General features: G+C 44.9%; 1 protein-coding gene across 2 annotated transcripts in view; it reads right to left on the bottom strand.

The window, feature by feature from the left end:
* Positions 1-20,700, bottom strand: part of IFT140 (intraflagellar transport 140) — a 98,537-nt gene extending 77,837 nt beyond the window's left edge. The window contains exons 1-5 of one of the 2 annotated variants that reach the window (XM_009672103.2): positions 20,570-20,700; positions 16,011-16,183; positions 14,522-14,743; positions 7,107-7,228; positions 6,299-6,441 (exon numbers count right to left, since the gene is read on the bottom strand). In XM_009672103.2, the coding sequence (XP_009670398.2) occupies positions 6,299-6,441; positions 7,107-7,228; positions 14,522-14,743; positions 16,011-16,157 (634 nt within the window). In that variant the 5' untranslated portion in view covers positions 16,158-16,183; positions 20,570-20,700. Of the gene's footprint in view, positions 1-6,298; positions 6,442-7,106; positions 7,229-14,521; positions 14,744-16,010; positions 16,184-19,997; positions 20,233-20,569 lie in introns of those variants that run through there. The other variant, XM_068907943.1, reaches the window with a different exon arrangement.
* Positions 20,701-24,896: the final 4,196 nt, after the last annotated feature.

Here is a 24,896-nt window from a genome sequence, read left to right as displayed (position 1 = left end):
ATGATCTCATTGCGGTTACAGAGATATGGTGGGATAGTTCACAGGACTGGGATGCTGACATGGACGGCTAGGTGCTTTTGAGGAAAGACAGACCAGGAAGGCGAGGTGGTGGAGTTGCTCTTTAGGTGAGGGAGCAACTAGAATGTGTGGAGCTCTGCCTCGGGGTGGATGAAGAGCAAGTTGAGAGCCTATGGATAAGGATCAAAGAGCAGGCTAACATGGGTGACACTGTTGTGGGGGTCTACTACAGGCCACCTGATCAGGAAGAGGAAGCTGTCGATGAGGCCTTCTACAGGCTGCTGGAAGTAGCCTCACGATCACAGGCCCTGGTTCCCATGGGAGACTTCAACCACCCTGACATCTGCTGGGAAGACAGCACAGCTAGGCACAAACAGTCAAAGAGGTTCCTGCAGAGGATTGATGATAACTTCTTGACCCAGGTGGTGGAGACGCCAACGAGGAGAGGTGCAATGCTAGACCTTGTACTAACCAACAAAGAAGGTCTAGTGGGAGTTGGGAAGGTTGGGGGCAGCCTTGGCTGCAGCGACCATGAGATGGTGGAGTTCAGGATCCTACGAGGAGGGAGCAGGGCAATGAGTAGGATTGCAACGCTGGACTTCAGGAGAGCTGACTTGGGCCTCTTGAGGGACCTACCTGGAGGAATCTCATGGGGCAGGGCCCTAGAAGGAAGAGGGGTCCAAGAAAGCTGGTTAATAGCCAAGCGTCACCTCCGCCAGGCTCAAGACACGTGCATCCCTCTGAGGAAGAAATCCAGCAAAGCGGGCAGGAGACCTGCATGGATGAGCAAGGAACTCCTGGCCAAACTCCAACAGAAGAAGGAAGTACACGGAATGTGGAAAAGGGGACAGGCCACTTGGGAGGAATACAGGGCTGTTGTCAGAGTGTGCAGGGAAGCGACAAGGAAGGCTAAGGCCCAGTTGGAATTAAATCTGGCAAGGGATGTCAAGGACAACAAGAAGGCCTTCTTCAAATACATCAACAGCAAAAGGAAGACTAGGGAAAACGTGGGCCCACTGCTGAACGGGGTGGGTGCCCTGCTGACGAAGGATACAGAGAAGGCAGAGTTGCTGAATGCCGCCTTTGCTTCAGTCTTCACTGCTAAGGCCATTCCTCAGGAATTCCAGACCCTGGGGACAAGAGAGGAAGGCTGGAGAAAAGGAGACTCTCCCTTGGTGGAGGAGGATCAGGTTAGAGATCTTTTGTCCAAACTGGACATCCCTAAATCCATGGGCCCCGATGGGATGCACCCACGAGTGCTGAGGGAGCTGGCGGATGTTATGGCTAGGCCACTCTCCATCATCTTGGAAAGGTCCTGGAGATCAGGAGAGGTGCCTGAGGACTGGAAGAAAGCCAGTGTCACCCCAGCCTTCAAAAAGGGCAAGAAGGAGGAGCCAGGGAACTACAGGCCTGTCAGCCTCACCTCCATCCCCGGAAAGGTGATGGAGCAGCTCCTCCTGGAGGTCCTCACTAAGCATGTGGAGGACAAGAAGGTGATCAGGAGCAGTCAGCATGGCTTCACCAAAGGGAAATCATGCTTGACCAAGCTGATAGCCTTCTCTGATGGGATGACTGTCTGGGTAGCTGAGGGGAGAGCAGTGGATGTTGTCTCCCTGGACTTCAGCCAGGCTTTGGACACTGTCTCCCATCACATCCTCCTAGGGAAGCTCAGGAAGTGTGGGTTGGCTGAGTGGCCAGTGAGGTGGCTTGAGAACTGGCTAGATGGCAGAGTTCAGAAGGTTGTGGCCAGTGGTGCGGAGTCAAGTTGGAGGCCTGTGGCTAGTGGTGTCCCCCAGGGGTCAGTGCTGGGTCCAGTCTTGTTCAATGTAGTCCTCAATGACCTGGAGGAAGGCACAGAGGTGCACCCTCAGCAAGTTTGCTGAGGATACTAAACTGGGGGGAGTGGCTGATACCCCAGAAGACTGTGCTGCCATTCCGAGGGACCTGGACAGGCTGGAGAGGTGGGCGGAGAGGAACCTCCTGGAGTTCAACAAAGGCAAGAGCAGGGTCCTGCACCTGGGGAGGAATAACTCCAGGCAGCAATACCGGCTGGGGGCTGACCTGCTGGAAGGCAGCTCTGCAGAGAAGGACCTGGGAGTCCTGGTGGACAACAATTTGACCATGAGCCAGCAGTTTGCCCTTGTGGCCAAGAAGGCCAAGGGTCTCCTGGGGTGCATTAGGCAGAGTGTTGCCAGCAGGTGGAGGGAGGTGATCCTGCCCCTCTCCTCAGCCCTGGGGAGGCCTCACCTGGAGTACTGTGTCCAGTTCTGGGCTCCCCAGTCCAAGAGAGACATGGCACTCCTGGAGAGAGTCCGGTGGAGGGCTACAAAGATGATGAAGGGACTGGAGCAACTCTCCTCTGAGGAAAAGCTGCGAGAGCTGGGCCTGTTCAGCCTGGAGAAGAGAAGACTGAGAGGGGATCTCATCAACGTGTACAAGTATCTCAAGGGGGGGGGGGGAGGGTGTCAAGAGGATGAGGCCAGACTCTTCTCCGTGGTGCCCAGCAACAGGACAAGAGGCAACGGGCAGAAACTGAACCACAGGAAGTTCCACCTGAACCTGAGAAAAAACTTCTTGACTGTGAGGGTGACAGAGCATTGGAACAGGTTGCCCAGAGGGGTAGTGGAGTCTCCTTCGCTGGAGATATTCAAAACCCGTCTGGATGTGATCCTGGGCAATCTGCTCTAGAGGACCCTGCTGGAGCAGGGAGGTTGGACTAGATGATCTCCAGAGGTCCCTTCCAACCTAAACGATTCTGTGATTCTGTGTAATTATTCAGCTCCTGCTATGTCTCATCAATTGTAACAATCTAATTATACGCTAATTTGAGATTTATTGCCTACCCCTATCGGAATGTATCTCACATTGGTGAAAAAATTGCTACAATATGATGACCTGTGTCAACTGCTGAAGCGCATCTGCAACAACGGATTAAAAAAAACCCTAATCACCATTCAGGGTCACCAACAGCAATGGGAATTTTTAATCTTATGCTTCGCCCCATAGTAATATTATGCACTTTGACATTATGTTTACTGTTTATAATCATCCTCTACCTCCGTGTATGGTGGTTATTGTGAAAAACACAAGCCCTACTATTATATACTGAGTTCATATATTCTGATTAGTAAAGTCTGAGGTCTATTTATACCATGAGGGCAAGAGGCACCTGTACGGCCACTTCGTGAGGTTGATGGTTTGACTATAGTCAGGGGGAAGAGGTGGCAGGACCTTCGCCCTCCACTTTCCCAAGTGGGAAAAAATAACCTCGACACATACAAACGAGTGATAGTAAGTTGATAGTAAAAGGCCTGGGTGATAAGTCCTCGCTTGAGAGCAAATTCGGAAAGTAGGTGACTCCTAAACATGCACTGTGGCTAGATCACACCTGATTTGACTAATAGTACAAATGATGGATGTAGTATAAATAGACCTCGCCTGGGACAGCCATTTGAACTCTCCTGAGGAACAGTGGGCTGTACACGATGATCTCCCCTCGAGCTGAGGCATCTCTTAAAATTGAAAGATCCCTCTCACTCCGCAGACAAAGGTAAAAACTATTGCTTAGTCTGAGATAAACTTTAAAAAAGAAAAAAGCGCTTCACCTTCTCCTCTAGATAGTAATTAACTATGCACATAACTTAAAAGATACAAAAACTTGGCCTCAGTTTAATTATTTATATGTATATCTAGCAGGTATGCTCCTATAAACAAAGGGAGGACTGTTAGAAAAGGGAGCTAGTTTAGCTCTAGCCCAGCTTAGCACTAGTGCCTAAAGTAGATGAAGCCTGCAGGCCACAGGAGTGAGTTGTAAATGAGCTCGAGAGACATTGCTGAGGATGCGACTGCAAACGCAGCTAGAACCAGCCCTCAAAGATACAGCACACAATGCACAGAAGTAATGGTTAACCTTCAGATAAGATACAGAACACAATGGCCAGAGGTAACGGTCAACCTTCAGATAAGATAAGGCACCATGAAGCAGGAACACAGCCACCATCCCGGGATGTAGATGTGAACCAATCAAAAGGAAAGACACCACCGACTCAGTAAAGAAGACTGGAAGAGACTGTCACTAGCAGGCAGAGAAATTTGACTGTCAGGAGTATAATTATCCCAAAATGTCTCTGTTCGAGGTCTCTCCTCAGAGGCACCCAGCTCAAGCTGTTACTTTGCTGTACCGTCATTTAAACGAATAATTAAATTCACGTATGTGAGGCTGCTCCTAGGATACCTAGGATCAAACTATTTCCATAACACAACTGTGAGATTTTGAAGACAAAAAGCAGCAAAAAGTGGATACTGTTTAGGCCAAAGAGGCCAAAAGGGGACCTAAAAGGTCTGCAGAGAATACAAAAGAAGGGTGCGTTCAGAAGAAAGATCAGAATGCCTTAGACTGTTCAGGTCATGTCCTTGTACCTGTGCCAGTCTTCTCAAATGCTGAGTAATGGAGATGATTCTTAGTGTTCATGGAGAACGCTGCAAAATAATAGCTGAAACTTTTGATCTGTTCAGGTACCCTTGTTTCGGAAAAGCACCTCATACAACATGTTAACTGAATTTCATTAACTGTTTTACTACAGTGATTAGTGTTTTGGAAGTATCAAAATATATCTAAACCATACTAATAAATACTTGAAACTTGTTTTTATGAGGCTCTTAATTGTCTGTTTATTTTAATTTAGCTTTGGCAGATGCTCTGTGGTCTTTAGTCAAATCTCTGGTGTTACTTAAATTTGGAATAGACAAATTTTAAAACAACCACATTTTTATTTATTTTTCTTGAATGAGTTTGGTCTGAGCATGTGGACTGCAGAAATAATTTTTAAGTCACCTAAACTCTTTGAAAGTGTCAAATGATTCTGAGATTATGACAGATTAGGATGGGGAGCAAAATAAAAATGCTCAATCAACTAAAATAACGAGACCATTCAAAATAACGAGGCAATGCAATTTGACTGAAATTTGAAGCTCAGACAGAAGGCCCCAGATTCAAAGAAAATGTGAGGAAGGACATCCACTTGCAGGACAGTGTGTCTGTCCCTAGATGGTGCTGTTCATCACCATAACATTTGTTCTGAAAATGACAGCGTAACACACAGCTATTCAGAGATTCCTTTCTTATACAGATGTTTCAAAAGTGCTCTGTATGGCTTTTATACTTTAATGGTTCATGTTTGGCAAAGAGGCTTGTACCTCCTCAACCAAATGAGGGCATAGCCCACTGTTCTGCAAAATAAACACACAGCTAGACGATGCCGCTCCAGCAATCAATGCAAAGCTGTATTGGTGTTAGTTACGGGGTCTCGTTCTTGCTAATGTAAACACTGAATCATGCTGTAATTGAGTTGTGGAACTAGCATAACTTAAATGGATTTTTAGAGTTGTTAACACTTGATTTGAGAGGATTACATACTCAAATCACCCACCAGAAACATACTCTTGTCACACACATTCTGGCTCTCCTCCCAAAGGGTAATGGGTTAGAGGGGACAAAAGGCAACGCCATAAAAACTGGAGTAGGAAGAAAACTAGTTGAGAATAAACTAATAACCAGAACAGAAAAAGAGAAAGGATTTTTAAAAGAAAACTAAGAAAATACAGATATTAACAGGACTTTTCCCTTCCTTAGACAGAAGCATCATTTCAAAGCACAGGGAAAGTAGTGAAAGAGTAAGTTAATAACTTCACATAAACACATGCTCCAGCAGCATTTGACTACTTCTAGTAAAACCACCACAAACATATTATTTTCAATCTTTGTACAAAGCGAGAACAATTTCTACCTCCATTTAATTTGGGGTGTTAGAAATTGCTGTCCTTTTCCATCTGAAAAGAGGTATATGCTAAGCAATGACTAGTCAGGGCTTTTTAAAGTGTCAGTTTCTTTAGGGATCTAATAAGCTGTTCCACTTGTAAGAACTGTCAAAACAAGGACTATTGTCTCCTTTCAGGAACAGGAATAGCTACTGCCCTTTCAAAAGCAGATAGTCATCATTTATATCAAAAGGACAGAGTATCTACTCATCTCTCAACTTACACTCACTTCGGTGGGAACCTGACTAATGCAATATCCACAGTATTCATTTTGCACAGCCTCACCCTGAAGATGTTAGCATTTGCACTGTTTTATTCACTTTTTCTTACCAGACATTCTCCAGTTCCTATGAATATTCTATCCTGCTGACTATATGAAAAAAGGACTATCTTGCGTTAAAAGTGTTTTGAAGCACTAAGGAGACAAATTTCCAGCAGACTGGAAATGTGTTTTTGTTCTTACCATCTGTCAAAGCGATAAAGAAGGACAGTCCTTCCTGGAGACCCATTTTCAAAGGTGGTCCTGTTCCGGCTTTTCTCCAGTTAAACATATCCAAGGCCTTCTCATCACCACTCACTGCTGCTTTTGCCAGCTGCATGAAGTCCCTGCAAACAAGCAGAGACGCTTATTTCCAATTCCTTACATAACACAGTGCTTTCCATACCAAAGATATCGAACGAGGACTTAATAAAACACACAATAAACAGGTAAGAAAGATGTTTTATACAATGGTTGGAAAAGGACAATAAACTCAAAAAGAAAAGGAAAATGTTAATACTAGTTTTAATTTGTATTATTTCACCTTCTTTTCTCTAAGCATTGTTATTTCTCTAGAGATGTGAAACAAATAAGTGACCTAGGCAAAAAAATATTATGTTTTCTACTAGATCTGTATCCTATTTTTTTGCTTAGAGAAGAAATTTGTAATAATATTTAAGTACTGGTTCTTGACGTAATTCCTGACAGTAATTTTACATATAATTGTGAAAAGCAGCGAGCACACTGAAATGACAATCCGCAACATTGCTACATTAGAAGAACCAAGGGAAGAAGAGGCAACAACAATAGAGATAAAGGCAGGGAAAAAAAAAAAAAAAAGGAGATCTGTAGCTGGATATAGAACACAGAGCCAGCTACTCGAGAGGGAAAGGACAATTAGGAGGAGAACTAGAGGGGAAAAAAAAAAGTATGCCTGGGAATAGGCTTGTTCTTCCATGGAACAAGAGAAAGACCTGGTCTACCAGCGCTCTGAAAGGGGCACCATACTTACTCGCCAGGAGGGGGTGGTCGAAAGATACAGTGAGATATGTATTTTCCATACTCATGTTTCAGCAGGGCAGGACCCTGCACTCGACCTCGCTGGTCCATTCTCCATAGAACCAAGACCCCATGCTAGAAAAGGTAAACAGTTATTTCATTACACTTTCCACACAGATGAGAATCCAAACCCAAACTACTCAGCGCACACAAAAGTATCAACTCAGTAAATACTATTTTATTGACAGAGCAATATCTGTCCTTTTATTTAGTTGACAAATGCAATTGCTCCTGCTTAAAACCCAGACAGAAGGAATAAAAATGTTTTTATATTATGTACTTATTTCAAATCAAGTTGTCTAAAAAGGCTTGTTGGTCATACTCATTCCAAGTAAAACGACACTACGAGGGCAATTGAAATGGAACGGTCTTGTTTTTCTCTGCAAGTATGCATACACAGATATTCATTTAAGTAACTGCCTTTCCATTGTTTTCTTGCAAGTAGTGAGGCTGCTAAAAGAAAAAACATTAAGCTACAGGATAGCAAATGAAAAACTATGCATCTCTGAATAAGCACATATAACACAGACATAGATGATCGCAGGTATGTGATCTGACATGTGAAGCCCCAGGATGCAGATCACCTGTCTAGGGAAAAACTTCAGACATTCTGCAGCTTTTCCTTTCTTTCACAGGGTAGATTTTTGACTACAACAAGAAATCATTCAAAAAAAAAAAAACACTTCATAGCTGGAAGAACCACAGAAGGAAAGACTTGTTACCCAATTAATTCAACAGTAGTCAATAAAAACTGGCTCTGGGAAATAACTGCACTATTTCCTTCAGCCTAATTTTAAAAGTATCTTGAGCAACAAAGCTTTTGCCTTTTCTTTAGGAAAATGTTCAAGAGTCTAAACAGATTGGACTCCCAGGAAATATTTTTTCTGGCACTCATGCTAACCTTCCCTTTCCTTCGATTCCTTTTCTCCAACTTTTTCTTACCTACCTCATCCCAAACAAGTTTTCTCTCTTCCTGATATTTTGTATCTGAAGACAGCTACTGTATATTACGAAAAGTCAGATTCTTAAGCTTCCATTTTGCTGCCAATTTTATATAACTGTCAGGAATATATATCCTAGACCTTCCTTTTCTCTATCCAAGTACACTTAATTTCTAAAAAACTAACATTTGCAGCATAAATAAGAACTAACTAGTATCACACAGACAAAGTCTCAGTTGCTGGCTTTCCGGTGAGCAAGAACACAAGCGCCAACACCAACGAAACGGCAAAAACTGTGCAAACCTTTGAGCCTGGCACAGGTTTGGCAGTTAAGAACAAGCATTTTGATGTGCCAGCTCAGGATGAGCATCAATTTCAAACCCCTGCTGACTGCAAAGAAAGGAGCAGGCAGAGAAGCAAAAGGGCAGTGCAGCATGACACACACGTTAACAATCTCAACAAAGTGACTTACGCTACAGCTTCACAGCTGGAATTTTAAGACTATTCCTATTTATTATTGTCATTATGTTTACGAGCCACAATGCATCTGGAGGATCACTGTATAAGCATTATATGAAAAAAGAATCACAGTTTGTGGTCTAAAGTTTAATCTAATTGTGTTTCATTAAGACAAACTATAATAAAAACTGTATTATAATTTGCTCTATTTTTCTTTACTGTTTTTAATGGAATATAGTCTTTCTAGAAGTGAAAGACTAGTAAAAGTAGTATATTGTATACACTTATACTTTGCAGTTCTAACTCACAGAATCACAGAATCGTTTAGGTTGGAAGGGACCTCTGGAGATCATCTAGTCCAACCTCCCTGCTCCAGCAGGGTCCTCTAGAGCAGATTGCCCAGGATCACATCCAGACGGGTTTTGAATATCTCCAGCGAAGGAGACTCCACTACCCCTCTGGGCAACCTGTTCCAATGCTCTGTCACCCTCACAGTCAAGAAGTTTTTTCTCAGGTTTAGATGGAACTTCCTGTGGTTCAGTTTCTGCCCGTTGCCTCTTGTCCTGTTGCTGGGCACCACGGAGAAGAGTCTGGCCTCATCCTCTTGACACCCTCCCCCCCCCCCCTTGAGATACTTGTACACGTTGATGAGATCCCCTCTCAGTCTTCTCTTCTCCAGGCTGAACAGGCCCAGCTCTCGCAGCTTTTCCTCAGAGGAGAGTTGCTCCAGTCCCTTCATCATCTTTGTAGCCCTCCACCGGACTCTCTCCAGGAGTGCCATGTCTCTCTTGGACTGGGGAGCCCAGAACTGGACACAGTACTCCAGGTGAGGCCTCCCCAGGGCTGAGGAGAGGGGCAGGATCACCTCCCTCCACCTGCTGGCAACACTCTGCCTCATGCACCCCAGCATACCATTGGCCTTCTTGGCCACAAGGGCAAACTGCTGGCTCATGGTCAAATTGTTGTCCACCAGGACTCCCAGGTCCTTCTCTGCAGAGCTGCCTTCCAGCAGGTCAGCCCCCAGCCGGTATTGCTGCCTGGAGTTATTCCTCCCCAGGTGCAGGACCCTGCTCTTGCCTTTGTTGAACTCCAGGAGGTTCCTCTCCGCCCACCTCTCCAGCCTGTCCAGGTCCCTCGGAATGGCAGCACAGTCTTCTGGGGTATCAGCCACTCCCCCCAGTTTAGTATCCTCAGCAAACTTGCTGAGGGTGCACCTCTGTGCCTTCCTCCAGGTCATTGAGGACTACATTGAACAAGACTGGACCCAGCACTGACCCCTGGGGGACACCACTAGCCACAGGCCTCCAACTTGACTCCGCACCACTGGCCACAACCTTCTGAACTCTGCCATCCAGCCAGTTCTCAAGCCACCTCACTGGCCACTCAGCCAACCCACACTTCCTGAGCTTACCTAGGAGGATGTGATGGGAGACAGTGTCCAAAGCCTGGCTGAAGTCCAGGGAGACAACATCCACTGCTCTCCCCTCAGCTACCCAGACAGTCATCCCATCAGAGAAGGCTATCAGCTTGGTCAAGCATGATTTCCCTTTGGTGAAGCCATGCTGACTGCTCCTGATCACCTTCTTGTCCTCCACATGCTTAGTGAGGACCTCCAGGAGGAGCTGCTCCATCACCTCTCCGGGGATGGAGGTGAGGCTGACAGGCCTGTAGTTCCCTGGCTCCTCCTTCTTGCCCTTTTTGAAGGCTGGGGTGACACTGGCTTTCTTCCAGTCCTCAGGCACCTCTCCTGATCTCCAGGACCTTTCCAAGACAATGGAGGGTGGCCTAGCCATAACATCCGCCAGCTCCCTCAGCACTCGTGGGTGCATCCCATCGGGGCCCATGGATTTAGGGATGTCCAGTTTGGACAAAAGATCTCTAACCTGATCCTCCTCCACCAAGGGAGAGTCTCCTTTTCTCCAGCCTTCCTCTCTTGTCCCCAGGGTCTGGAATTCCTGAGGAATGGCCTTAGCAGTGAAGACTGAAGCAAAGGCGGCATTCAGCAACTCTGCCTTCTCTGTATCCTTCGTCAGCAGGGCACCCACCCCGTTCAGCAGTGGGCCCACGTTTTCCCTAGTCTTCCTTTTGCTGTTGATGTATTTGAAGAAGGCCTTCTTGTTGTCCTTGACATCCCTTGCCAGATTTAATTCCAACTGGGCCTTAGCCTTCCTTGTCGCTTCCCTGCACACTCTGACAACAGCCCTGTATTCCTCCCAAGTGGCCTGTCCCCTTTTCCACATTCCGTGTACTTCCTTCTTCTGTTGGAGTTTGGCCAGGAGTTCCTTGCTCATCCATGCAGGTCTCCTGCCCGCTTTGCTGGATTTCTTCCTCAGAGGGATGCACGTGTCTTGAGCCTGGCGGAGGTGACGCTTGGCTATTAACCAGCTTTCTTGGACCCCTCTTCCTTCTAGGGCCCTGCCCCATGAGATTCCTCCAGGTAGGTCCCTCAAGAGGCCCAAGTCAGCTCTCCTGAAGTCCAGCGTTGCAATCCTACTCATTGCCCTGCTCCCTCCTCGTAGGATCCTGAACTCCACCATCTCATGGTCGCTGCAGCCAAGGCTGCCCCCAACCTTCCCAACTCCCACTAGACCTTCTTTGTTGGTTAGTACAAGGTCTAGCATTGCACCTCTCCTCGTTGGCGTCTCCACCACCTGGGTCAAGAAGTTATCATCAATCCTCTGCAGGAACCTCTTTGACTGTTTGTGCCTAGCTGTGCTGTCTTCCCAGCAGATGTCAGGGTGGTTGAAGTCTCCCATGGGAACCAGGGCCTGTGATCGTGAGGCTACTTCCAGCAGCCTGTAGAAGGCCTCATCGACAGCTTCCTCTTCCTGATCAGGTGGCCTGTAGTAGACCCCCACAACAGTGTCACCCATGTTAGCCTGCTCTTTGATCCTTATCCATAGGCTCTCAACTTGCTCTTCATCCACCCCGAGGCAGAGCTCCACACATTCTAGTTGCTCCCTCACCTAAAGAGCAACTCCACCACCTCGCCTTCCTGGTCTGTCTTTCCTCAAAAGCACCTAGCCGTCCATGTCAGCATCCCAGTCCTGTGAACTATCCCACCATATCTCTGTAACCGCAATGAGATCATGGCCCTGCGACCGCACACAGATCTCTAACTCTTCCTGTTTATTCCCCGTGCTGCACGCATTGGTGTACAGGCATTTCAGAGAGCCAGTCAAGCATGCAAGCTTCCCAGGAGAGGTGCAAGAGGAGCCTCCATAGCCATGTTCCATGCCGTCTCCCCTGGCTGCATGCACCCGCTGGAGGCCTCCTGACTTGGAGGGCGCTAAACTTGTTCTTCAAGGGTAAGTCTTGAGGAGGAGCAAGAGCCTTTCTCCTTCTACGAGAGGTCACCAGCTTCCAGCCCTCTTCCACAGCGTTATGATGCACCTTTACACATGGTACAGAGCCCTCCGACAACTCCGCTGCAGTGGGGGCAGGGGACTCCTGGAGCTGCACAGTCTCCGAGAATACCCTGTCAATCTCCTGCTCATCTTCTCGGATGCTACGCAGCCTACTAACTTCCTCCCGTAGCTCCTTTATCTGGTGATGCAACTGGTCAACCGCAGCACACCTCACACAGGAGAGCTGACTGTCCGCCCAGGCCCCACAGAGAGGTCCCAAGCACTCCCTGCAGCCTGACACCTGCAGAGCTGCATCTGCTGTCAGAGGGTCTGTCTGGGTTGAAGCCTCAGACACAGCTGATGCAGCACCTCCAACAACTGGGGAACATGCTCTGTGGCATGTCATGACCATGCCCAGGGAAGGACACACCACTGCAAAATGGAGAGGTGCCTTCTGGCACCCTTCTGCACGAACTGCTGCGCAAACTGCTGCATCTGTTCACTGCCTCTGTTGGCTGCACTCTGACAGTGAAGTGGACTGAAAAGGGGCTGAATGGCAGAGCTCGGGGGGTTGTGATCAGTGGCGCAAACTCTAGTTGGAGGCCTGTAGCTAGCGACCTATTACCCCAGGGGTCAATACTGAGTCCAATCCTGTCCAGCTTGTTCCTCAGTGACATGGATGAAGGCACAGAGTGCACCCTCAGCAAGTTTGCTGATGATACAAAACTGGGAGGAGCAGCTGGTTCACCAGAGGGCTGTGCTGCCATTCAGAGGGACCTCAACAGGCTGCAGAGATGGGCAGAGGGGAACCTCCTCAAGTTCAACAAAAGGCTCCTGCACCTGGGGACGAATAACCCCAGGCACCAGGACAACCCGGGGGCTGACCTGCTGGAAAGCAGCTCTGCGGAGAAGGACCTGGGGGGTCCTGGTGGACAACCAGTTGACCATGAGCCAGCAGTGGGCCCTTGGGGCAAAGGCAACCAGCAGTATCCTGGGCTGCATTAGGCAGAGCATTACCAGCAGGTGGAGGGAGGTGATCCTGCCCCTCTGCTCAGCCCTGACGAGGCCACACCTGGAGCGCTGTGTCCAGGTCTGGCTCCCCAGTATAAGAGAGACCTGGAGTAAGTGTGGCAAAGGGCTACTGAGATGATGAAGGGACTGGAGCATCTCTCCTAGGAGGAAAGGCGGAGAGAGCAGGGCCTGTTCAGCCTGGAGAAGAGAAGGCTCAGGGGGAATCTTATCAATGTGTATAAACATCTGAAGGGAGGGTGTCAAGAGGAACAGGGCCCGACTCTTCTCCGTGGTGCCCAGTGACAGGACGAGAGGCAATGGGCACAAACTGAAATACAGGACCGTCCATCTGAATAAGAACTTTGTTCCTGACAGGGTTGGCACAGGTTGCCCAGGGAGCTATTCAAAAGCTGTCTGGACAGGCTCCTGGGTAGCCTGCTCTAGGTGACACTGTTTGAGCAGGGGGCTTGGACTAGATTATTTCTAAAGGTCCCTTCCAACCTCAATGGTTCTGTGACCCCGAAAAGCTACTTTTCTTTCAAAAATATGTAATTACTGTGATCTGATACCAAATAATCAATATGAAAAAGTCTAGTCATAAATACAGGGCACTTTGCAATGAACTAATTGCAGGTACATTAATGTATTCTCTCGGTATAAATAAGGCCTCATTTACACTGTGTGTCACCTTCTTCTGTCTCAGCAGCCTTTCCTCTTTTCTAATAAAGAGGATAAATTCAACTGTGATTCCTAAGTGTTTTTCTGTCAAATCCAGCATTCAATAGAATTTCACATGATGTAAAATTTTATTTTCCTCCAATTCATATAGACAAGAATTCTCACAGCATAGAACTGAAATTCTTGGACAAGCTCAAGTTTATATCAAGGAGATAGTAAATAAAAAAAGATCTGATTTTGTTAACTCAAGAACTGGCAAAACCAGAATATTCTATGAATACTTAACGCTGAATACTAAATATTCAATAGCTAATTTCTCATTTCACTACATAAAATGACAACTAGCTCATTAAGAAATAAAGATAGACACATTTCAAAATATTTCCACAATATTTCCATAAAATAGTTGCTACTTATTTTTAGAGCATTATTGAAAAGATGACAACTTACACTAACACAAAAGAGATTAACATGTTTTTTTAGTACTTAAATGAGGGTAGCTATGTGTGTGCAAAGGTTACCACAGCTTTGTTCCAGGACTTCGACTCTGGACATCTTGATTTTATTCCTGAGCCTGCCAAAGAACTCCTGCATAGACAGGAGCAAGTAACTCCAACTTTCTGTGCCTCCATTATCCCATCCATTAAATAGCCTTAAACCCTCACCTACTAGTCAGCACACTCTGGAATTAGATTAACTATTATTCAAAGATAAGTTGATAAAACAGCAACGAACACTGTAGAAAAGTTAAAAAATTGCAAAATTTTTTTTACTCTGTAATACTATTAATATATACCTAAAGCAATAAAACTGAACTTCCCCCCAAAACTAGTAGCAGTCTGCTCCTAGTACATTCTACAATCCTTTTCTGTCACTGAGGCTTGCAATGTCGTGTTCACATCAAACACGCTTTTGGCATTTCAGCTACTTACCCTATCACCAGACACAAGGCGGGTACCATTTGTACTCCAGTTTAGGACTGTAATTTCAGCATTATGATTGGATGGTACAGCGTGGTGTTCCTTGTCTTGTTTGTTAAGTACCACAACTTCTCCGTTCTCCCAGCCTGCTGCCAAAATCAGTCTGGAGGGCTGCCAGGAAAGGGATGTGACCTGAAAGCTTCTTTCAACACGTGCATCAGACACATGTTCTCCCTGCAAATGGAAATAAAATGCAGGATCAGTACAATGGAAACTCAGTATCAGGGTGCAGCTGCAGCTTCAAACTTGCTCCCCACTCAACAAGATATTTTTCTGTCTTACAGAACAGATATATAACAAAGCATCCTGCAGGACATACGAGGTGGCTACACAAATTTAGTTCACATCTGTTTTACATGCATAAACATGTGCAATGACATGCAGTACATTCACTTCAAAACTGCTAATGAAAACCCAGTGGTATTAAAAGTGACTGCCTCACTCTGCTTTTCCAGGCTATTTTTCCGTCAAAGCACTCATGAGCAGCACTCACTGAATACTGAGCTTTTATTCCTGTAGGAAGGATGAGAAGGCTTCTGCTAGATTTGAAGCTAAAGGCCAACTTTTTGAAAAACAATACAGCACTTTTACTGAGGATACAGAACACTAATGCTTAAACCACTCTTAAAATTAGCCCTTCCTTTTGCATGGTTTGCTACAAGTTGCTTGTGCAACTCATTTAATCTACGCATCTATTTCACTGTTTGTAAAATTCAGATGACAGGTTTTTTTTTTTTTTTTTTTTTTAAGAAAAAGTACTTGGAAATGTATGCATTTTATAGGCTATTCATTAAGAGACTTGAATGTTTCCATTACATCTGTTGCTTGATAGGTTATAGTATCATTTCCTTTAATAGTGCAGATACTTTTTTCCCCCCAAAACAATGCAAACCAAAGTGTTATAAGCCTCTTGTGTAAAGTTTTATCAGAGCATGAGAAGAGAAAAAGACCTCCCTACAGGCAGAAACTGTATTAGGAACCACTTACTCAATTATCTGACTCTAGCAAATCAGCTTGGTCTTGAGACAGAGGAATGATTTTTTTTCCTTATGTCTCTTGATATATTTTATTTACTTAATGTTTTTTAAAAAGTATGTGTCCATTTTATTTTTAAGCCTGAAATTCTCAAACCTGAGGACTAAGTGTCTTAAGTTTCAAAAGCAAATTGGTAACCATCATAAAAAAAGACCTAAGAACCATAAAAATTAAATTGCAATGGAAAGATCAATTTAACTTAGGAAGAACTTGCTATTAAATACCCGTAACCAGTAACTGATGACTCTGACGTATCCTAAATAGAATGGGACGTGAATAGTAATTACAATCCAAAGAGAAGGATTAAAGGAGCACAAGCAAGGATATAAACATACATAAAATAAAAGCGAAGTTTCAAAGCAACAGAACGACACCAACTCCAAAAGCAAAGTGTCTGACTATTCACCTGTTCCAGATAGATATCCACACAGCCCCCAGCTGCTGTGCTGATGGAAGCGACTGCCAGGAGGGGATGAAGTGGGTGCCACGTTATAAGTGAAGGGGAAGCAACTGAGTCAGGAACTTCTATTCGATGATCCACATACACGGCCATAACAGAAACTATCGCAGACTGCAAACCTGTCCAAGAAAAACAATCATTTTTAACAGGCAAGAATATGCTAAAAAATGCAGAAAAATAGAGATACAGTTTTATCTTCTTCATATGCATTATATAGAAAATGAAAAAGGTTAAAATGGTATTTTTGAAAAATGCTTAGGAGCTCTGGCCTTATAGTCCATAGATTTATGGTCCATATAGCCTCGTACCCAGCCCCTCACAACGGCTCGTGCTGGTTTATTTCAGAGAACACTGAAATAATTCAAAATTTACCAGAAAGCTCCTTCCAGTACTTCACATCTAAAGACGTCAATTAGCATATAGACAGCGAGCTCTAATGTTGTAAAGCTTCATATTTGAGCTTTCTTTCAGAATAACTTTTAACAGTTTGAAACATTTTTTTTTTTTATGGAAACTACATAGCAGACTAGCTTATCTCATGCCTCACCTACAAAACTGCTACCTACATTACCTATATTTGAATGAAAATACACAAGAACGTGAAAACAACATTCTTTTCAGAGCTTTATGTCAGAAATGGGGTGGGTCACTAGTAATCTGCAATGTCTTATATACAGAGATGATCTTTGGGATTTGTGTTGTATGATTTTACTGGTTTGATTTAAAAAGAAAAGCAGCTGGAGAAAACCAGCTCTCAAACACCTTGGTATTATTAGCAAACAATGCCAAGATCTGAAAAGACCTGAAAAAAAAGAATAAAAAAATAAAAACTTGGGGTTCTCGGGAGAACCTTGGAAGGTTTAAAAGGCTCCTTTGCCATTGCTGGGGAAGAGCAAGTTTTTGTTCTGAGCAGCTAGACTGTGAGCTAAGAACCTGCAGGCGCATGCACAGAAGTTCAATTTGCCCAGGTCAGACAAAGAGAGGATGTAAAATAGATATGAACATAGACTCTTGTTTTAAAGTCTCTTTCCTCCAAATATTATATCCACACTTGAAGCAAGACATTTGCTTTAGGAAGGTGATGTTGTCTTTCCTCCAAAAAGAAAAACATATCAGATTCTGCACCTTTGACTAGGTAGATTAGAAGAGCAGTTAAATGCCTCATTGATACCAAGTCAAGAAAACTAACCTGTACAGTGGAAAGACAACATAGAATAAAACAAAAATAAAAATAAAGACTACTTGACTCAGCATGTACAAATAAGCTAGGTGTCATTTTTAAACAGATTAATAGTTCAGTATCCGGCCTCTGATATTAACAGGAACATAAACTAGCAGATATCAAAACAGAAACAAGTGGAGCTAGCCTTGTACCAAGCAATCTGATCTTTTAACAAGTTCTATTCAAATGTATCTCCACACTAATCCAGAATCTTCTGAACACCTGCAGTGGCTAACGGGTGCTGTTTTCTTGCCACCAATAACTAAATAAATCACTCAAGTAAAGATGGGAACGGTGTTCATCTTTGTTCCATGTTTCTTTTTTTAAAAACTGTTCCCTTAAACCTCCAGTTCTGTTCTGAAACATTGCACCCCTTTCTATCACTCTCATTCTTATTCTGTCTGCTTCATTTTACTTTATTGGGGAAAGCAGTTATTCCATATTTGAACTTTTTCAAAAATTCAAATACGGAATACTTGCTGGTTTTATACCGGCTCAGAACTTTAACTAAGAGAGAAATTCATTTCAGGTTCAAATAAAAATCGAGATGCCTAAATAAAAAATCTGGTATGAAATAAAGACTTCACCATAGAAAACCACACAGCTGTGCCAACTTATTACAATTAAAATAGCTACACCTATCTATCCATTTTGGTATTAATGCAGAGCCAGAACAATTTTTCAGGCAAAACTGTATGTTTAAAAAGACAGACTAGCACTTACTACAGCAAGATCTGGTAATATTGTCATGTAAATTACAGAGGATCCCTAACATAAGATACTTTTTTCCACCTCAATAACTATGCAAAATGGTCTAGGAGATTGCTATATCTAAATAAATAGTTTATATAAGTGATTTTTGGGCCATGTGAAATCTACTTAAAATCATTCATTATGCTTGCTGTAATCTTGGGAATCCATTATCTGCATATTCACTGTTGCTTGAAAAGCTCATGCATTTACACTCTAGCTGACAGATGTCTCTCCAAAAATGCCTTCTCGAGGAAGAAGAATAAAAAGGAGGAGGAGAACCACCTTTTACAAATGATTCTGACACACCGTGTTCTGTTTTCTCAAGGTCTAAAAGACAAGAACTTCCTTAAAAGTTAAACACTTTGAGGAATGAAACAGAACATCAAGACCAGAGATCTCATCTCTTTAATCAGATTAGATATTTGAAAAAAGGCAAAAATTTTCTGTTTACCATCTGCTTCAGTAATTTTTTAGGGCTCTGATTAGCACCCCAGCACACAGACACTTTTGAAACCACCCGCAGGTGCTTCATAAAAAAAAAAACTTATCATCACTTCAAATAATGTTTTAGGACCACTGATGTCCATTTACACAGACGAGTACAGAGAGATTCAAGGTCATTCTCTGCCCCTGTCCTTAACTAGCCAGACACAGGCCAGCTCTAGTCCAAACGCCATACGTCCCTACCAACGTGGCTCTGTGCCAGGAGACCAGGCCCTGTGGGAAATCAAGCCTGATTTTAGAGTATATTAGCTCACAGGCCATACTACATCAATACCGTCATATGGTTTCTGAACTAAAGCAGATTGATAACTGGCCATCTCAGAGCACTGGGCAAAGGAGTCATGTTTGTCTGCACCTACCAACATAGACATACATAAGATTTCATTAGGACTCGTAATAACCGTATGAGTAGGGGGAGATTATGCTTTGTCTGGAGGGAAATCGCTCCCTACCAAACGTCTCAGTTCATTACTTAAAAGCCAACAATTAAAGAATTAAAATGTATTAAAAGGAAAATAGGTTTTACTTGTTTGAAGTTTTCTGGGACTTAGGTAAGTAACCTTAAGAGTCTCATTGCTACAAATGACAGCAGTGAGCTAGAATGAACGTTAAGTATCCCAAAAGGTAATAATTTACTTTCAGGAAAAAAAGTTATCTTTATTTATGCTACTCTGTCTTTGGTGACAGTTCTTGAAGTCATGCACATGCTCTGTGCGATAATATTATCAGTGTGTTTAGAATCGGGGGCAGCCGACTGCGGTTCAGTTCGCCCCCATTACACAACGGCGACCGGCCCACAAGGTTACCGGAAAACCCATCGCCAAGCGTACTGGTGCAGCTGCTTCTCTGTACGCGTTGCTATGAGGTTTCCTTGACAGACTTCTCAATTACTTAATATAAAAAAAATAGCTTTTCCTTACAATCCTTCCCTATCAGAAGGGTTAGCTTTTTCACTTTAAAATGTTTGAAACAGCCTGCATAAAAGCCAGAATACAAAACAGAGTTAGGCTATGGAAAACATGGCAAACGGCTAAATACTATTTTCTCTAAATAGCAAAAATCTCATTAAATCCCGAGTTCACAAAGCAGGAGCTGGCGTGAGTGAAAATACAGGCGTAGGGACGAGTCCGGCCTGCTCCTGACGTACAGGACAGGGCGCCGCGTGGGCCGAAACCATCCTGTTCCAGGGCTTAAACGTCCCTCCCTAGAGCCAACCGACAAGGGGCGGCCCGGCCTCCCCCGCTCTGTACAAAGCGCTTCGTAAAGCCCGCGGCAGCCAGGCAGGAGCGGCTCGTGCGAGCTTCCAGCCAAGGCGCCGTAAGCGCCGGGGCGTTTGCTGCCCGGCGAGCCGCCCCCGCCGCGGCCCACGGAACCGGCGGGGCAGAAACGCGGCCTGCCGCCGCGGGCCGGGCCCGGAGCCTCCGAGCCGCAGCGGGCCGCCCTCCCGCCCTTACCTGCCGGCGGCCCCGGGGCGCGGAACCAGCGGCGGCGGCGGCGCTCCCGGCCTCGCTCGCTCCGAGATGCTTAGCGTTACCCCGACAACGGGGAGAGCCCCGGCCACGGAAACTCCCGAACCGGAGCCGAAGAGCCACGGAAACAGCCGAAGCGACCCGCCGGCAAGGCGGAGAGGGACGGAAAGCGCCGAGCGCGGCGGCCGCTCCCCTGCCCCGGCAGGCCCGCCTCTGCCCCGGGCGGGGCCGGCGCCCATCGCCCGGCCGGGGAGCGGAGGGGAGCAGCCCGCTCCCCTGCCCCGCGGAGGGCCGGGGGAAAGCAACGGCCTCCTCCACCTCCCGCAGAGCTGCCGGGCCGCACCCGCGGGGCCTTGCGGCCGGAGAGAGGGTCCGCGCAAGGCGGCCCAGCCCGCTCGGCCATCACCCCAGAGTGCTTCCCAAGGTCGCGCAGCAGCCTCAAAGGGCTCCAGGGTCACTGTCCCCCGTCCCCCCCCGCCGCTGTGCAGAGAAACGGAGACGATCCCGGGAAACGCATCCACGCACGTACTTGCTTTCAAACTCAAACCCCCACCCACCTTCAAGGCTTTGGTGAGCGAGGCCCAAAAATCACCACAGACACGCTTAGCAGCGGCAGCCGTCATCTTCAGCATTACGTGAACTAACTCCATAGGGAAGTGTTACTAACACAGATGATGGATTATTTAACAGCCTATTCTTTAAAGCACCCAGTTCAGACAGCCTCCCTCCCTGCCTTACATTTGACCTGGAAGTTCACCTGTTTCCTGGAAATCAGAATTTAACCACCAGCTGTTCAGATCACTGTTCACATATCAAGCTCGCAGTGCCTACTGTAAAACAATGCACTGCAGGGCGATATGTGATTACATAGTCCAGGGTTCAAAGCGCTTTCAGAACTTTTGTGGGAAAGTGGTTTCAACTTTCTAAAATAGCAGCAAAGTTGTTCTAGTAACACCAAAGACCTCAAAGACCTCCTGCCGTTGCCCTCACAAACCACCCTTCCTGAGCACTGCTCAGTGCCCAGCGTATGGCCCAGCTCAGTGACAGCACAGCTACGTCTCTTGAATCCTCATCTGCGCTGTGCCTGCTTTCAGCCCTGACAGCCAGGTTTACCAAATGCATTCCAGAAAGATGCAGTTCTCCAGGACCCAATCCTAATACTGCCCCATATTAACTCCACCATCAATTGTAATTCCAGTAAAGTCACAACAAGTCCATACATTAGTTTGCATAAATAAATTTTAAAAGTGCATTTGAGCAACAAGTCACACCTCTAGTACAACTGTAACTGATAATTTACACACACACTAAATTATGACAGCTTTGGCCAGGAAACTTAGTAAACTAATAAGCCTTAAACTAATAAGGCTTAGTTTAAATCGTGAATCACACTGCTTCCATTTTGAAAGAATACAAGAATCTCTGGGATCTTTCTGGCAGGAAAAAAGTCTTTTTTTTAAATCAAGAAGGAAGCACTATGTAGGAGGCAGCACTGTATCTAAACATGATGTGCATCTTCTAGAACTCAAAGGTAGTTCTCATTGGCTTCACAATCCCTTTTAGAATGAGTTATTCTGCAAGCAGCAGAAATTCATCAAGTCCCATTTCCCTGTGGCTTTGTATCTCATGCTTGAATTATCTTCTGCCTAGTAAGGTGTCAGTTTTAACTGGGGCATTTATAGCATTTCTTTGGGTGGACTCTTGGATTTGTAATAACAGCCTTGGCTAATTTGCCACCACTGCCAAGGTAGAGTTACTAAGCTGTTTTTGGCTCCATCCAGCTGTCTATTTTCAGCATCTTTGTGCAAGCAACATATTTAAGATCAAATTAGGTTGAAATTGAGGCTCTGAGCAGACAGGAAGGCAACACACAGGCATCTTGTTTCCTCAGGTAACCAGGCGAAGAAAACTATTGTAACTAAGCCATCTGGACACAATCCTGGGCAATGTGATCTCGGTGACCCTGCTTGAGCAGGGGAGTTAGACTAGATCTCCAGAGGTCCCTTCCAACCTCAACCATTCTGTCAACTACACAGAACAGGCAAGTCAGAAACATAAGGCTAGTACAAGCCTCAAGCAGTCATCTAGCCCATCTTTCCTCACTTGGCTGGAATAAAAATCCACCTACAGAAAACACTAATTCTCTTAAGTGAAGAAATTTCTTATTTTTAAACCATAAGTCATTGTGAAAGCTGTCTGGCACTGCAGTGTTACATAGAAGCTTTGCCTTCTATACCTAAACTGTACATCCCTAGTTGTGTAGACTTCAGAGTGAGAAAGTTCCCTCTAATATTCAATGGATAAGCCCTGCTATAAAGACAAATTAATACCCTGTCCTAGGAATAAGACCTTCCCTTCTCTGAGTACTGCCCTCATGAATGGTACTTGACTACTAGCAAAGGATAAGTAAAGGATAAAGCAAAGGATAGGCAAAGAACAGGCTCCAGCATGAAAGTAACACATACTGCTTTTCATCTCTTGTTTTAAAGACTTGACCTCAAGTGTTGAGAAAAATAAAGCTGCATGATTAGGTGCTTCCTATTTAGTAAGAGAGTAACAATAGGAGTCTGGCCTTCAGTTTAAATCCTTACCCGAACAGGAAAAAAGGTAACCTCTTGTTACCTTTAGTAACACAAAGACCATCCACTATCATTTGCCAGATCTAACAACTGAAGAGCCTTTAAGAAAGAGCGAGTTACAAATTAAATTTAGAAGCTTCTAAGTAACCTAGAGGCAAACTATAGTATACTATACTGATGGTTTTTTTAACTTAAGATCTTTGGAAAAGTAGTTTAATGTTATAATTAGTATAATGGTCATACATATTAAATGTTTAATTAAAAGCCCAACATAATGCAGTTAGAAGTATCAACTTTGTCCTTCTGCTAGACAAAACATGCAATAACTATTTTTCTTTCTATTAAGCATGCAGTTATTACACCTTAAATTATGCAGAATGTGCAAACTCAAATTAATGGTGCTGCCTAGTCAAGAAAACCATGGCAATAAACATTAAAAGGTATTTTGTATCTGTGAAAGCCTTCCAAAGCATGATCACAGACCTTCCATATTAAAAAGAAGAAAGAGAAGTTCATGCGTCTTTTGACATCTACAACCTACCCCCCCACACCTCTCAGCTCTTGCTGAATGCTTTATTTGTACTTTCACACACATGAGCAATTTCACACCATAACAGTCCACTTGAGGCAGTGGGGCTTTTCAAGCATCTGTAGTTATTTACACATACAAAAAATGGAAACCTTCAACTCTGAGCTCCTTGGGGAACTGAACTTATCTTTATATGTTTGCAAAGCACCATGGAAATATGTGGCCCTGTAAATGCAGAATGCATCGTTTCCTGTCAGTATTGTTAAATTTGGTTGAGGTCAGACCAATTTGCAAAACTACTTGGTTTAAGCCAGATGATCTTGTCCTACACCATAACAAGACTGCAAAATACACTTTATTCAAAAGAAAACCTAATTAAAGTAGAGATTTAAATTTGAAACTGGACAGCAGACTATGTTAACAGACGGGACCAATATGCAATTCGGCTCTTTTTGATTTACAAATTGTATTTAGAGCAATAAGCTTGGTTAATCACAGCTATGCAGAATTACATGTTATTAAAGAATATTTACAGGAGATAATGCAAAGCTCTAGGCATGCTCAAGTAGCTGTAAGTTTTGTGAGAATCATTTTACTGGCAGTTATCAAGAAAACACCACATGTAAGTATCAGGCAGCAGTTGTTGGAAAAACAGGCCAAAGTTGTGGTTAGCAAGTGAAATTCAAGCCCTGTTCACATAGCTCTACCTCACTGAATAAAACTTCTTAATCCTGGAGATTGTTTCTTAAAAAAAAGAAGGGAAACATCCCATTTTAGCACACCTATACAAGTGCAAACTTCACAAAGGAAGTCTGGAAGTTGTAAATACACTAGGCATATTCCTAAGAGATTCCAAACTTCTTACTGCATGTATGTTATTTATAGTGCTAAGAATAGCAAAGAGTTAGAAGCCTTCTTTTAGCTAGAGTATTTAATTAACAAGCAGCATGCCATCAGATAAGCAATTGGGAAAGCAAGCTCTTCAGCAGCCCCTCCGTGCCAAAGGACAGTGCTTGGTCAGGAGCCCTCTGAGCCACCACTCCCCAAAGCCCCAGCTGATCAGCAGCCCCCAGCACTCAGCTAAGCTCCCAGCATTCATTGTTTCTTGAAAACTCTGGAAAAAGAGAAGGAAATCAGCAAGAATTGGCAGTTTCCGTAGTCTACACCAAAAAGCCATTAACTCCAAGCTCTAAAGAGACATCATACCTGTACTCTTTTACCAGGCAGAGGATCCCACAGCCCCACCCCAGCTAAGCAGGTCTCCTCCTCTTGACCCAACAAGGCTCAGCAGTTTTTCAGACACAACAACCCAAGTATTTCATTCTAGCTTAAACCTAGGGCCTGGCTCCACAAATGTGGGGGGAGTTATGGGGAGAGAGCTGCCCCAATTCATCAGGCAGCACAGCCCCAACGCTCTCACCATCTCCCAGGCACAGAGGCGACACAAGCCGGCAGAGCCAGCTGCCGCACTACACTGCGGTGCGCCAGGAAACATTTCAGGGTGGCCCCACCACGCTGCAAGCTGCTTTGAGAGGAACAGGTCACATCTGTGCCCACAGGAGGCCAGGCCACACCTGGCAAGCAGGTGCCAGGTCGGGAGGCCAGAGGGAAGCTCCGCAGCTGAAGGCCTTCCTGTGGCAAACACAGCACAGCCCCACACTGCTTTTACCCTCTGGCTTAAAAAAAAACCAGAGCAACAAGACACTACAGGGGAGCTCAGCGGAGCAGCAAAGCAAACGAAGCAAAGCAGCAGCTATGCAAAACCGCACGCACTGC

The sequence above is a fragment of the Struthio camelus genome, chromosome 15 (assembly GCF_040807025.1).
Source record: "Struthio camelus isolate bStrCam1 chromosome 15, bStrCam1.hap1, whole genome shotgun sequence".
In the NCBI taxonomy this organism is placed as follows: Eukaryota; Metazoa; Chordata; class Aves; order Struthioniformes; family Struthionidae; genus Struthio; species Struthio camelus.
The sequence above is the reverse complement of the archived record's forward strand: the minus strand, read 5'-3'. Positions and strand labels throughout refer to the sequence as shown.